General features: G+C 37.0%; 1 protein-coding gene across 2 annotated transcripts in view; it reads right to left on the reverse strand.

The window, feature by feature from the left end:
• FAM174A (family with sequence similarity 174 member A) overlaps nucleotides 1-15,621 on the reverse strand; it is a 38,395-nt gene that overhangs the window by 15,934 nt on the left and 6,840 nt on the right. The window contains exon 2 of one of the 2 annotated variants that reach the window (XM_036925781.2): nucleotides 916-1,050. In XM_036925781.2, coding sequence (XP_036781676.1) covers nucleotides 916-1,050 — 135 coding nt within the window. Of the gene's footprint in view, nucleotides 1-911; nucleotides 1,051-15,621 lie in introns of those variants that run through there. The other variant, XM_036925782.2, reaches the window with a different exon arrangement.

Consider the following 15,621-nt stretch of genomic DNA (forward strand, 5'->3'; position numbering starts at 1 on the left):
ATACTTTATAGGCAATTTAAGGGCTTTTGGAGGGATATTTGAATGTCTTAAAATGTGTATCTTATGTATTTTATTAATGCTTATTATCACTGAGTTCCTAATCAACAGATAGTTGTTTGTATTTATAAATCTAGTTTCTTCCATTCTAACTACAACTGGCATTTCATTAATGTATTTTTGTTAAATGAATGAATTACTATCAACTAAAAGCTCATATATAATTTAAGAGTTTTTTTAAATCCCAAATTTCTGTACTCCCTGCATTTGTACTTGATTCTGAACTCCCGTTTTCCTTCACCCAAGTAATTCTCCCTCTGTTCCAATATGTCTTTCCCATTGACTGAGATCTTTATTGCCTCCTTTCCTCATTCCATTTGCACTGAAATTAAGTCAATATCCATATAATTTCACTTATTCAAACTTCTTGGGAAAGGTCTTACTATTTACTGAGAATAGATTTGAGAACAGACATTATCGCTACACTTCCAGTCCACAGTCCCACAATTTTGCTAGGAAGCACTGCTTGTTTACAAATAGAATAACTCAGACTAAATCAAAACATCTTCAGAATGCAAAAAGGAAATCATGTTTACTAATATTTTACACACACACACATACACACACAGAGTTAATACATGTTACCAGTATAGCAGTATGCAGCTGTTAAAAGGACAAAGCTCTGCAAGGAGATCTACAATAAAGATTTATTTTGGGGCTGGTATTCTATTATTTATGCTTATTTTAACAAAGCAATGTATACTGAGTTATTGTTTGGGCAGCACAAAGAACTTCATTAAACAGACTGAATAAAATCTTTTAGGGTAAAACTGCTAAATAAAATTTTACTTTAATTTTTCCATTTACATATCAGGTACTTGCATACTGATTCATGACATTAAAGTGTTCAACACTTACCTCCGAGGATGATTAGCATCAAACAATGTGTTATCATCATCCTCATCATCCTGTTCTAAAGGTGTCAATTCCATGTTTTCTATGTTAGTGTCCAAAACGCCATATCTCCTAGTCTTTCGGTTTCTTCTCCTCATCCTATTAAATATAACATATTAATTAATAAAAATTACTTGGATGTGGTATAGATCTTCCTTAATTAATATATTTGTAAATTAAAAATAAATTATCCCTCTGTTTCTGACACAGGAGGCATTCAGCATCAGAATGATTACATTTCAGAAATGCAACTGACTCAATGCCTAGGATTATTTATAAAACAAAACCTACCTCTACACATTTGTGTCCCACACCTTTTCTTCCATCTGACATGATCTCTTCCCTCAGTCAACTTACAGTTGACATATATCCTTTAAGCCTTAGTCAAGTATCATATTTTTACTGAAGCCTTCCACTACAGCCTTTTTCTTATTTCCTCCATGCCTTCTTACCATTGCAAAGGATTAGGTATTTTCTGGCCCACTAAGAAACTGTATGCATGTATGTACTCAAATTCTAGAGTGGGTAGCCTACAACGCTGGCTGCACATCAGAATCGCCTAGGGTATTTGAAATAGTTCCATACTCAGGCCATATCTCCACACAATTAAATCAGAATTTCCAGGAATAGGAACGAAGTATCAGTATTTTGGTAAAGTTCTGTAAGTGATCCCAACGTGCTGAAAACCACTATCCTGATCATGAAGTATGGTTCCTGGATCAAAAGAATCACAACCATCCAGGAAATTATTAGAAATGGAAATCCTTATGCCCACTCAGACTTATTAAGAAACTTTGAACTTGAGACTCTGAAACCCATGTTTTAACAAACACTTCTTATGAGTTTGATGCATGCTAAATTTTGAGAACCCACTGCCCTAGAGGAATGAAAATATTGTAGAGTGCTAAATGTTATTATCTGTATGTAGATGAAAGAGTATCATGAATTATAACCCTCTCTGCTTCTCTCTCAAATAACTTGTTTTCCTCCAAATTATTTACCTCCATGCATTTATATTTGCTTATGTATATTATTATTTGAATGTTTACTCGCCTGTCTCTCCTAAGTTCCATGAAGACAGCAATCATGCCTACCTACTTCACCACTGCATTACTTTGTAGTACAATGTCCAGTTGACTAAGGCACTCCCTGATAAGGGTCTGAGTGACACCATTGTCTAGCTCAGTGATGCCAATGTGACCCTGCAGTCAATACCTAGGTCAGTTCCAATGCAAGAACCTCAACTGCACACACAAGAAAACATGTTTTACACAATATCTACACAATTTTAAAAACAGAAGATAGTTCAGCAAGTAATAACAAATAGATTTACTTGCAATTTAGTTTCTTTGATGGGATGTGTGATAAGAAATACTACTACAGCTCTAACTGTAAAGAGCAATAGAAGCCTATGCAAACACAACTGTGGAGACCTCTGGAAGACAAACTATCTGACACACACAACACACATGTACACAAACACATACTGAAGAAACATTTGAGTCTTACTAAGTACCAGGCATTGTGCTAGCTTTTGAGTGTAAAGTACCTGGTCTTGGTGATGAAAACTTAGAAAATATTCCTAAGCCTGGACAAAAAATAAGATACACTAATCACTGTCTATAAATCTATCTCTATGTCTACCGAAAGGTGTTGGAACAGGAAACAGAGGTTCAAGTATAGTATTTAAAACTGTAAGTGTGACCAGTACTAATATTAGAAATAGCAGAAATTAGATTGGCAGCAGTATGGTACATAAGCTAGTCTTTTTTATATAGTGAGAAATATGTTGTTAAATTAACAAGTATATATATGTGTGTGTGTTGTATGTGTGTGCATGTGTGTATATTCACACATACACACACCTCATGTAGACAAGGGGTCTAAGCTTTAACAAAGGATCAGATAGTAAATATTTTGGACTCTAGATCACATACGTTCTGTCACATATTCACCTTGATTTTGTTGTTGGCTTTTTCTTTTTAATCCTTTAAAAATGTTAAAAAAAAATTCTTGGCTCATGGGCCTTTGAAAACAGGTCAGATCTGGACTATAGGCAATAGTAAGCCAACCCGATTTCGACTAATAAAGGTAATTCACAGAAAACTTAGTATTGATTCCAGGAGTAGGAATAGAAAAGTACAGGAAAGTTAAAGTTTTCTGTTGGTCTTTTTGAATTACATGGCTTAATAACATTTGCATGCATTCCTTTCATTTAAAAAAGTACACACAAGAGTGAGTGAAGCCACTTGGAAGCACGGGAGTAAGGTTAAGGATATCCAGAGTTATGATTTGTCCTCTTCCCTTTTGCCAGTCTGTTGCTCAGTTTTCTAAACCATATGGTCTTCCAAACATTTTGACACTTTCAGTCAACAAAGAAGAAATTAGTTATGTAAAATTATTTTCAGGAATTAGATTCTTCCAGGTCATATGTTACATATCAAATGGTCAATATGTTAATAACCTGGCCAATGCCAGTCACAGGATACCTTGGCAAATCTTAAAAAAGGGAATGAATGATATAAAGGTTAAGGACTTTTGAAATTGATCTCAGCTGACATTCTCCTCCACTCCCAAGGTCTTCATCATACCATCAATAAATTTGCAAACTTTCAATGAGTGGCTAATCTGACTAATCATGCTATTTTCTCTGTGTATAGTGTAAACATTTGCCTTGGTGTGAGTACTGTGTTATTTATTCTAGTTCATATTGTCCTTTAGTTGTGTATATAAATACTTTCTTCCAAACCTGAATCCAAACTCTTTAAAGATAAGAACCTATTTCATATACAAAATGCATTGTTAGTCACCTCATATATGGGAAAATGAAGTTCAATTTAAATAAATTGAGTATTTTAATAAATGCTACTAAGTCATACAAGTAAAAAAGAAAACCTGCATATTGTTAAGTAGAATTTAAACCTGAAAAGCAATATCCCTCAAAATGTTTCTCCTAAGTCCAAAGATACAAGCTGTGTTAGCTACATGGCCATGACAGCTACATGGTCATCAAAACATCATATATAATAAAGCACAAATATATATAACCATACACAATTATTTTTCTCAGGGAAGGCCAAAAACACTTGAAAAGCTTTAAAATTATTGGCTGATTTAATAAACCATCTACTTAAAATACTGACATTGCATGTAAAATATGGTACACATAAAAAACACACTTAAATTTTAAGGAAAAAAGGCTACTTTTATCTTTTAACATGTAGCATACATTATTTTAAAACAAGGGTAAAGGCTTTACAGTTCATTCCATTTTAAAAGTTACGGCATTTTTCCAAACAAATGAATGTTTTCTGTAAGCTCATGACATCCAAACTTGTCTTTGTATGTTGACAATTACCTACATATGCAGATATACATACTTTTCTACTATAGGAAATGCATACTGCAATCTGAAAACAAATTCTGTTTGTTCTTAGTTAACAGAATTAGGGACTATCTATAAATGTATACAGAGGGAAATATGGAAACTTAAGAGGGCAAAAGAAATAGCTATATTGTTTATTATATTAGACTATATTCACTCATCACATGGCAAGGTATTCAGGTTACTATTCAAGTAGGATGCAGACTCCTCAATGTTCCACTATACTAAGGTTGGTAAGAATTATTTCTGTTTAAATAACATGTAAAAGCTACAGTAGAAAAATAAAACTACTAAAGTAAGCTTGATAAAATTTTATGTAGAAACATACACCACATAAAATAAACACAACAGAATAAAACTCCATTTCATTTTACAACTCTATGGAAGAGAGAAAACCAATCAATGTAACTTGCGGTAACTTGCTATACCAATCTGATTTTATTCTTTTTGTTTCAATTGGCCTGAAGTGTATTATTAAGTATGAAATAATATAAGTAGTATTACTCCTTAATATCTTCTATAGCACATTCACTCCCCATGATTAGACATAATAAGGCAGAGTGAATATTAATAAACAAATGTACTACTGACACATACTTTTTTGTCTTGACTATTTTTAGTAAAAAGATGAATTAGTAACCACAAAGGATTTTGAAACTAATTCTTTTGACATTGTGACGTAAGCAAAGGGGGTGGATAAACATTCAGTCCAGAACATTCCCTTAATAAAATAGTCACTATTTTAGTTTTCTATGATTTTCATCAAGAAACCCAACCCAATTGGATATATAACATATTATATAGGTTCTTTCATCTGACACCTCTCTCATTTTCAATTCCCTTCCCAAAACACAATCTATCAGTTGTCATTTCAAGTTCTTCAAGAAGCAGACAACAGTAAGAGATCAAAGTATGTAATGGGTTGAATTGTGTCCCTTCAAAATTGCTATGTTGAAAACTTTATCCCTAGTTCCTTTCTCAAATGTGACTATTTGAAGACAGGCTCTTCACAGAATCAATCCAGTTAAAATGAAGTCGTTAGAAATGTGGGCCCTAATCCAGTATGACTGGTGTCCTTTTAAAAATTTTGAGGGAGGTTCTCAAGATGGCGGCATGAGTAGTGTGGCGGAAATCTCCTCCCAAAACCATATATATTTTGAAAATACAGCGAATACAATTATTCCTAAAAAAGAGACCAGAAGATACAGTACACAAGCCAGGCTACATCTGCTATAACCCAACATCTCATGGAAAAGGGTAGGATACAAAGCTGTGACCTGTTGGGATCTGAGTAACTGCGCGCAGGGAAGAAAAGAATCACAGTGGGGAGGGAGTGGAAGCACAGGACTGCTAAATAACCAGCACTGGTGGTCTGCCGTGGGAGCTGAGACACACATTGTATGGTGAACTGGACATGGAGGAGTGGAAAAGCAAGGTCTGAGATTGAGACAGCAAAGAGGTTCCCACAGCCAGCTGTCCTGGGAAAAACGAAAAGTGGAAGTTTTAAAAGTCTTAAAGGGACAAGGGTTTAACAGGTGGACAAAATCGTCCTGGCACACTCACCTCACAGGCTGGGAACTTTAAGGAACTTCAGGCGCCACAGCTCCAATTCCACTTGCAGTGATAAGCAGCCTGCCGTTCCTTCCCCCCTCCACTGCCCGCTCAGACTGCAAGCAAACCGGCTGACCCATCATTGCTGCGGAAACAGCTGGGGAGAAGCCCTGCCTAAAGCAATTACATAGCATAGCACAGAGGCTTCTCCCTGCGCCCGGCTAACTGGCCCAGACCCAGAGGCCACTCCCTGCATGCAGTTGACCTGCACAGATGGTGGAGAGTCCAGAAGGCACAAAGAAGCTTTGTTTTCATGGCAGAACACATGCCATTCACCTGCAAACCCCATCAGTGCCCTAGTCCACTCTAATGGCTGCCCCGCCCACAGCAGCTTAGGTGACTAACCAAGAGGCTGCTCCCTGGATGCGACTGACTGGCAAAGACAGGGAGACGGGCGTGGAGAGAGGAAGGCACAAAGGGGCTTTGCTATTCCGGCAGAACATGCACCGCTGGCCTGCAATCCCCACCAGTGCCCTAGGCCATCTTGAAGGCCGCCCCACCCACAGCAGCTTAGGGGATTAACTCAGAGGCTGCTTCCTGTGCGTGGTTAACTGGCACAGACAGTGGAGACAGGCAAAGCAACCGGCAAGCAGAAAGGGACTTTGTTCTCTCAGCTGACACACGGGCCACTCACTGGTGAACACTCCCATCACCATGAAAAGGTAGAAGAACCTTGTTCAGTCTAAAATCTCTCAAACACCAGAGAGAGGGCTTGGTGAGACTGAAATCACCAATCTTCCTGAAAAAAATTTCAAAATAAAAGTCATAAGTATGCTGATGGAGCTACAGAGAAATATTCAAGAGCTAAGGGATGAGTTCAAGAGGGAGATAATGAAACAAACAATGGAAGGGTTTAAGAGCAGACTGGATGAAGTGCAAGAGACTGTTAATGGAATAGAAATCAGAGAACAGGAATACAGAGAAGCTGAGGCAGAGAGAGATAAAAAGATCTCTAGGAATGAAAGAACATTAAGATAACTGTGTGAGCAATCCAAATGGAACAATATTTGCATTATAGGGGTACCAGAAGAAGAGACAGAAAAAGGGATAGAAAGTGTCTTTGAAGAAATAATTGCTGAAAACTTCCCCAATCTAGGGAAGGAAATATTCTCTCAAGCCACAGAAGTCAAAAGATTTCCCAGCACAAGGGACCCAAGGAGGACAACACCAAGACATATAATAATTAAAATGGCAAAGATCAAAGACAAGGACAGAGTATTAAAAGGAGGCAGAGAGAAAAAAAATCACCTATAAAGGAAAATCCATCAGGCTATCATCAGACTTCTCAGCAGAAACCTCACAGGCCAGAAGCGAATGACATGGAATATTGAATGCAATGAAATAGAATCGGCCAGAAAGATCATCATTTAAATTTGAAGGCAGGATTAAACAATTCCCAGATGAGAAAAAGTTCAGGGAATTTACCTCCCACAAACCATCTCTACACTGTATTTTAAAGGGACTTCTCTAGATGGAAGTATGCCTAAGGCTAAATAGCTGTCACCAGAGAAAATAAAACCACAGCAGAGAAAGAAGACCAACCAAATACTAACTGAAGGCAAAATAAAATCAGCTATACACAAAATCAGTCAAGGAAAACACAAGGAGTACAGAATAAAACACCTAAAATGTAAAGAGTGGAGAAGGAAGAAAAAGAAGGCAGAGAAATAAAGAACCATCAGACTGTGTTTATCATAATGGAATAAGTGAGTTAAGTTAGACAGTTATATAGTAAAGAAGCTGCCCATGAACCTTTGGTAACTATGAATCCAAAGCTTGAACTGGCAATAAGTAATATCCATCAATAATCACCCTAAATGTAAATGGACTGAATGAACCAATCAAAAGACACAGAATTACACAATGGATAAAAAAGCAACACCTATTTATATGCTGCCTACAAGAGACTCACTTCAAACCCAAAGACATACAAAGACTAAAAGTGAAGGGATGTAAAAAGATATTTCATGCAAACAATAGGAGGAAAAAAGCAGGTATTGCATTACTTGTATCAGACAAAATAGACTTCAAAACAAAGAAAGTAATGAGACAAAGAAGGACATTACACAATGATAAAGGGGACAGTCCAACAAGTGGATATAACCATTATAAATATCTATGCATACAACACAAGAGTACTTACATATGTGAAACAAATACTAACAGAATTAAAGGAGGAAATAGAATGCAATGCATTCATTTTAGGAGACTTCAACATACTACTCACTCCAAAGGACAGAACAACCAGACAGAAAATAAGTCAGCACACAGAGATACTGAACAACACATTAGAACAGATGGACCTAACAGACATATATAGAACTCTATACCCAAAAGCAGCAGGATACATATTCTTCCCAACTCCACACAGAACATTTGCAGAATAGACCACATACTAGGCCACAAAAAGAGCCTCAGTAAATTGAAAAAGATTGATATTCTATCAACCAACTTCTCAGATCACAAAGGTATAAAATTAGAAATAATTTGCACAAAAAAAACAAAAAGGTTCACAAAAACATGGAGGCCTAACAATATGCACCTAAATAATCAATGGATCAATGACCAAATTAAAACAGAGATCCAGCAATGTATGGACACAAATGAAAACAACAACACAACGCCTCCAAATTATATGGGACACAGAAAAGGCAGTTCTAAGAGGAAAGTATATAGCAATCCAGGTCTATGTAAAGAACAAAGAACAACCCAAATGAATAGTCTAAATTCACAATTATTCAAACTGGAAAAAGAAGACCAAATGAGACCCAAAGTCAGCAGAAGGAGGGACATAATAAAAATCAGAGAATAAATAAATAAAATTGAGAAGACTAAAACAATAGAAAAAAAATTAATGAAACCAAGGGCTGATTCTTTGAAAAAATAAATAAAATAGAAAAACCCCTAGCCAGACTTATTAAGAAGAAAAATAGAATCTACACACATAAACAGAATCAGAAATGATGAAGGAAAAATCATGACAGATACCACAGAAATACAAATTATTAGCAAATACTATGAAAATCTATATGCTAACAAACTGGATAACCTAGAAAAAATGAACAACTTTCTAGATAAACACAACCTTCCAAGGCTGACCCAGGAATAAACAGAAAATCTAAACAGATCAATTATCAGCAATGAAATTGAATTGGTAATCAAAAAACTACCAAAAACAAAACCCCCATACCAGATGGATTCACTGCTGAATTTTAATCTAAACAGACAAATTTCCGGCAATAAAACTGAATCAGTAATCAAAAACACCCCAAGAACAAAACCCCCCATACCAGATGGATTCAGTGCTGAACTTTATCAGACATATAGAGAAGACATAATACCCATTTTCCTTAAAAGTTTTCCAAAAAAATAGAAGAGGAGGGAATAGTTCCAAACTCTTTCTATGAAGCCAGCATCACTGATACCAAAACCAGGCAAAGACAACACAAAAAAAGAAACCTACAGACCAATATCCCTGATGAATATAGATGCAAAAATACTCAACAAAACAGTAGCAAACCAAATTCAAAATACATCAAGGGGATCATACACCATGATCAAGTGGGATTCATCTCAGAGATGCAAGAATGGTACATTTGAAAATCCATCAACATCATCCACCACATCAACAAAAAGAAGGACAAAAACCACATGATCATCTCCAAAGATGCTGAAAAAGCATTTGACAAAATTCAACATCCATTCACGATAAAAACTCTCAACAAAATGGGTATAGAGGGCAAGTACCTCAACATAATAAAGGCCATATATGACAAACCCACAATGAACATTATACTTAACAGTGAGAAGATGAAAGCTTTTCCTCTAAGTTTGGGAACAAGACAAGGATGCCCACTCTCCATGCTTTTATTCAACATAGAAGTGGAGGTCTTAGCCATGGCAATCAGACAATACAAAGAAATAAACGGCATTCAGATTGGTAAGGAAGAAGTCAAACTGTTACTGTTTGTGGATGACATGTTATTGTACATAAAAAACCCTAAAGAAACCACTTCCAAACTACTAGAACTAATATCTGAATTCAGCAAAGTTTCAGGATACAAAATTAATACACAGAAATCTGTTGCATTCCTATATACTAATGATGAACTAGCAGAAAGAGAAATCAGGAAAACAATTCCACCCACAATTGCATCAAAAAGAATAAGATACCTAGGAATAAACCTAACCAAGGAAGTGAAAGACCTATGCCCTGAAAACTACAAGACACTCTTACGAGAGATTAAAAAGGACATTAACAAATGGAAACTCATCCCATGCTCTTGGCTAGAAAGAATTAATAATTGTCAAAATGGTCATCCTGCCTAAAGCAATCTACAGATTCATTGCAATCCTACCAAAATACCAACAGCATTCTTCAATGAACTGGAACAAATAGTTGTAAAATTCATATGGAACCACAAAAGACCCCGAATAGCCAAAGCAACCCTGAGAAGGAAGAATATAACAGGGGGGATCTTGTTTCCAACTTCAAACTCTACTACAAAGTCACAGTAATCAAGACAATTTGGTACTGGCACAAGAACAGACCCACAGACCACTGGAACAGAATAGAGAGCCCAGATATTAACCCAAACATATATGGTCAATTAATATACGATGAAGGAGCCATGGATATACAATAGAGAAATGACAGCCTCTTCAACAGCTGGTGTTGGCAAAACTGGATAGCTACATGTAAGAGAATGAAACTGGAATAATGTTTACCTCCATACACAAAAGTAAACTCAAAATAGATCAAAGACCTGAATGTAAGTCATAAAACCATAAAACTCTTAGAAGAAAACATAGGCAAAACTCTCTTGCATATAAACATGAAGAACTTCTTCATGAACATATCTCCGTGGGCAAGGGAAACGGAAGCAAAAATGAACAAGTGGGACTATATCAAACTAAAAAGTTTCTGTGCAGCAGAGGACACCATCAGTAGAACAAAAAGGCATCCTACAGTATGGGAGACTATATTCATAAATGATATATCTAACAAGGGGTTGACATCCAAAAGATAAAAAGAGCCCACACACTTCAACAAACAAAAAGCAAATAATCCAATTTAAAAATGGGCAGAGGATATAAACAGACACTTCTCCAAAGAAATTCAGATGGCCAACAGGCAGGTGAAAAGATGCTCCACATCACTAATCATCAGATAAATGCAAATTAAAACCACACTGAGATATCACCTCACACCAGTTAGGATGGCCAACATCCAAAAGACAAACAACAAATGTTGGTGAGGATGTGGAGAAAGGAGAACCCTCCTACACTGCTGGTGGCAACGTAAATTAGTTCAATCACTGTGGAAAGCAGTATGGAGGTTCCTTAAAAAACTAAAAATAGAAATACCATTTGATCCAGGAATTCCACTCCTAGGAACTTACCCTAAGAATGCAGGAGCCCAGTTTGAAAAAGACATATGAACCCCTATGTTTATAGCAGCACTATTTACAATAACCAAGTAATGGAAGCAACCTAAGTGTCCATCAGTAGATTAATAAATAAAGATGATGTGGTACATATACACAGTGGAATATTATTCAGCCATAAGAATAAAACAAATTCTGCCATTTGCAACAACATGGATGGAGCTAGATGGTGTTATGCTCAGTGAAATAAGCAGGAGGTGAAAGACAAGTACCAAATGATTTCACTCATCTGTGGAGGATAAGAACAAAGAACAGACTCACAGAACCCAAGAATGGACTAACAGTTACCAAAGGGAAAGGACTGGGGAGGAAGGGTGGGAAGGGAGGGATAAGGGGTATGAGGGGCATTAGGATTATCACACATAATGTAGGAGGGGGCACGGGGAAGGCAGTATAGAACAAAGACAAGTAGTGACACTATAGCATCTTAATACGCTGATGGATAGTGACTGTAATGGGGTATGTGGTGGGGACTTGATAATGGGGGGAAGCTAGTAACCACAATGGTGCTCATGTAGTTGTATATTAATGATACCAAAATAAAAAAAATAAAAAGATGAAATTTTGAGACACAGATACATACAGAGAGAACATCAAATAAACATGAAAATGGCCATCTACAAGCTGAGGGTAGAGACCTGGAACACAGCCTTCCATTAGTCTGCTTGGACTGCCATTAATAAAATGCCATAGACTTGGTGGCTAAAACAACAGAAATTTATTTATCACTATTCTGGAGGTTGGGAAGTCCAAGATGAAGGTGCCAACAGGTAGGCTTCATTTAGAGGCTTCTTCTCTTGGTTCATATGCACCCACCATTTCACATGACATCCTTTGTATACACAGGAAGCAAGTGAGCTCTCATGTCTCTTTTTCTTATAAGGACATCAACCGTATTGGATGAGGGCCCAGCATTGACATCATTACCCTTAACCTTTATCACCTCCTCAAAGACTTTATCTTCAAATACATTCCCATATGAATTTGGTGGGGGGTTAGAGGGGTGTATAAACATTCAGTCCAGAACATTCCCTTAATAGCCTTCAGAAGGAACCTATCTTGCCAGTAGCTTGATTTTGAATATCTAGCTTCTGCAACTGTGAGGAGACATATTTCTGTTGTTTTAAGTCACATAGTTCATGGTACCTTGTTATAGCAGCCTTGGAAACCATACAGAGTACAGAAGGTTTACTTGGGGAAAGACTTCTGAAGGATAAAGAGGGAAGGAGCAGAAGATGGGGAGGCCCTGCAGAGTGTGATGATAGCTTTGAAAAAGAGTGGAAAGGAAGAATGACTGGGTAAGATCAGTTGACTGCAGTGCAATTCTGAGAAAGTTTTGAGTAAGCCAATGTGATATCCTCAAGCAAGAGGACTCTGTCTGTCAGTCAGGATGGCCCAGTTGGGCCACAGTGAGTCATTGGCTGGGAACAAGCCTAGGAATCATGGCCCTAGTTGACTGTATTTCCTGAGACCACTTAAGTTTTTTTATAGTGTTCATCACTGCTATTATCATTTATTTGCCTTGACTATTAAAATAGCCATATAACTGTCTACTTCTGCCTATCCTGGTCACCCACTAACCTCCCCTCCATCCTCGAAAATCTCCACTGGTTTCTTACTGCTCAGCATTAAGTAAAGATTCTGTAGTTTGGCCTACAAAGTTCAACACAGGATGGCTCATGCTTATCTACCTTCACTTTGCTTTTCACTCTACATTCTACTTCACTTTCTGCACTCCAGACACAAAGCCTTCTTTCATTCCATTATAATGTTCATACTTTCTCTGTCATTGGCCTCACACTCATAACCACACACCAAAATATTGCTGCAGTAATGCCTATACATGTACCTTGGACCTCCAGCTCAAGTATTACTTCCTTAGGGAAACCTTCCCTAATCTACCTAGCTAGGTCGCAAACACACACCTATTATGACTTCCATACCACCCATGGACATCCTCATAAAAGAGCTTATCAATGATGTACCTGCATACTTACCTGTGTAACTATCTGTCTTCCTTATCAGACTATTAGTTTCACAGGAACAGGAAACAGATTTGTTCTTGCTCACCACTATACCCACAGCACACAGGGACCGGCACAAAGCAGATGCACAGTATCTGTTAAGTCAACTAATTAACTGAAATACATGGATTCAGAATATATCTAGCATTTTCTCTGTATAACAAAGATACCTACAATTTCATATGCACATCACCACCTCTGAGATAAGAGAAGCCTGAAAGAACTTCATCTCCAGAAACATACCATAGCATAATCTAGGGGAGATGCCAATTTTTAAGTCATAATATGGATAATTGCTTTCTGGCTCAGGACAAAAAAAAAAGTACTAGATTAAACATATTAAATACACACTCACTCCAGGACCTCTAAGATACTCACAGGATGTTTTAGGTAGAGCTTAGGTGACTCTCATATACTAACCAATTAGAACAGCCAATGCTTCTTGTGCTGAGAAGTTTCACTTTTACCTTTTGAGTATTGTAACATGTAGTTATCCTTCATTTGTACTCTAAATAATTGAAGTTTATCCTTTCAAAAGCCAAACTAACCTTTTTTTCTTCCTTTAAATTCTCAGCATTCAACATGACACCATATCCAACACTAGAGATATCCCTGCCTTACTGTACAGGATAAAAAAGAGTTAATCCTACTTTTTTTTTTATCTCTCAGGATCATTATAATTATTGCACTTTGACGTAAAGCAATGGTGCTCTCAGGAGCTACTGACCCCATGTTGAAGTTCTTGGACTACTGACCTTTTGAATTCCTTTGGCCTCTTTTCAGAATTATTCTTTGGTTATCTCTATTGGCCCATAGGTTATCAAGCTATGTTACTATCACCACCTTGCCCAAGCACAGCACTAAATAGAAGATTTCCCCAACAGGTTTCCTGCCACTGCCCACCTCCTGTAAATGTTCATGGCGACCACTGCCCACCTCCTGTAAATGTTCATGGCGAACACACAAAAGCTAAGAAATGCATGTTCATCTGTGTTTTGTATGTTGCAATGTTGCTTTCTCTGATAGATGCCTTTTCTCACTCAGCTCCCTGTAATTCAGCACATATAATCAGTTCTTGTGCTTAGATTTGTCTTTCTGATGCTATGTTGGTGGATAGCCTGAGATGAAGTAAATCCTAAGTAAATGTCATACAATTTAGCTGTGAGGTGTCCTGTATGAAAGTGCATGGCAAATAGCTCTCCTCTTCTTCTTTGCATGGGTTTCCTAGTGTTTTCTTTTAGGCCCTAAAGCTTGGGATGTGAGGCTTGGTAATTATTCTGATCTCCACTTTGACAGCTCAGCATGAGTTTATTTCCAATCAAATTTAAAGTCATATTTACAACCTAGGACCCCCATAGTTCACCTGACTGGCTCTATGACCAACCCCACCAGCAGATTTCTCTTACAGTCTCCTCAGTTCCCACCCCATCTCTAGTTCTATCAGACCTATGCTCTTGCTGATTAATTTCAGAGATCAGATACCATACAGAGTATGGTAAAGGGGAGGTACTAGAAAACGTATTACAGTAAAACGCCCACAATATATTACAACTGCCACTCTAGATATAAAAAATGACATAATATTTACCGAGTGTACACATATGTTAGGCATTGAACTAAGCAGCTTACAAGCATTACCTTATATAATCCTCACAACAATCCTATAAGTGCCTTCATTTTATACATAGAGAGGCAGGGCTTGCAAAAAATTAACTTTGAGACAGTAAATGGTAGAGCTAGGACTCCAATACAAGAAATTTGACTCTAAAACCTGAGTTCTTAAACATTAAGCTATAATGTTTTCCTGAAGAATCAAAGTAATTTAACCAAGGTCACAAAATTATTTACCAAAACATCCTTCTGATCCCCAATACAATGATCTTACATTATACCAGATTGGATGTATTGTTTTAGTGAACTGTATGGTCTAGTTCCATACATTTGTGGTAAAAAGTAATAACATGGTAGCTACTTGTATTAACAAGTGCATTCATGTTCTTCTGCTTAGGCCATCTCTTGATCACAGTTCTACTTTTCTTTTATCCAAAAAGCAACATTCTTCTGCTTTAACAGAACATGATTTTATTTAGAGCAATTGGGCCCAGCTCTAAGAAATACATAATGATCATAATAATTGGTATAAAACAATCATGAAAATACGATCTTCCTTTTGTCAGTCATTGTCTAGGGCTGAGAAGGTAAA

The sequence above is a fragment of the Manis pentadactyla genome, chromosome 2 (genome assembly GCF_030020395.1).
Source record: "Manis pentadactyla isolate mManPen7 chromosome 2, mManPen7.hap1, whole genome shotgun sequence".
Taxonomy (NCBI): Eukaryota; Metazoa; Chordata; class Mammalia; order Pholidota; family Manidae; genus Manis; species Manis pentadactyla.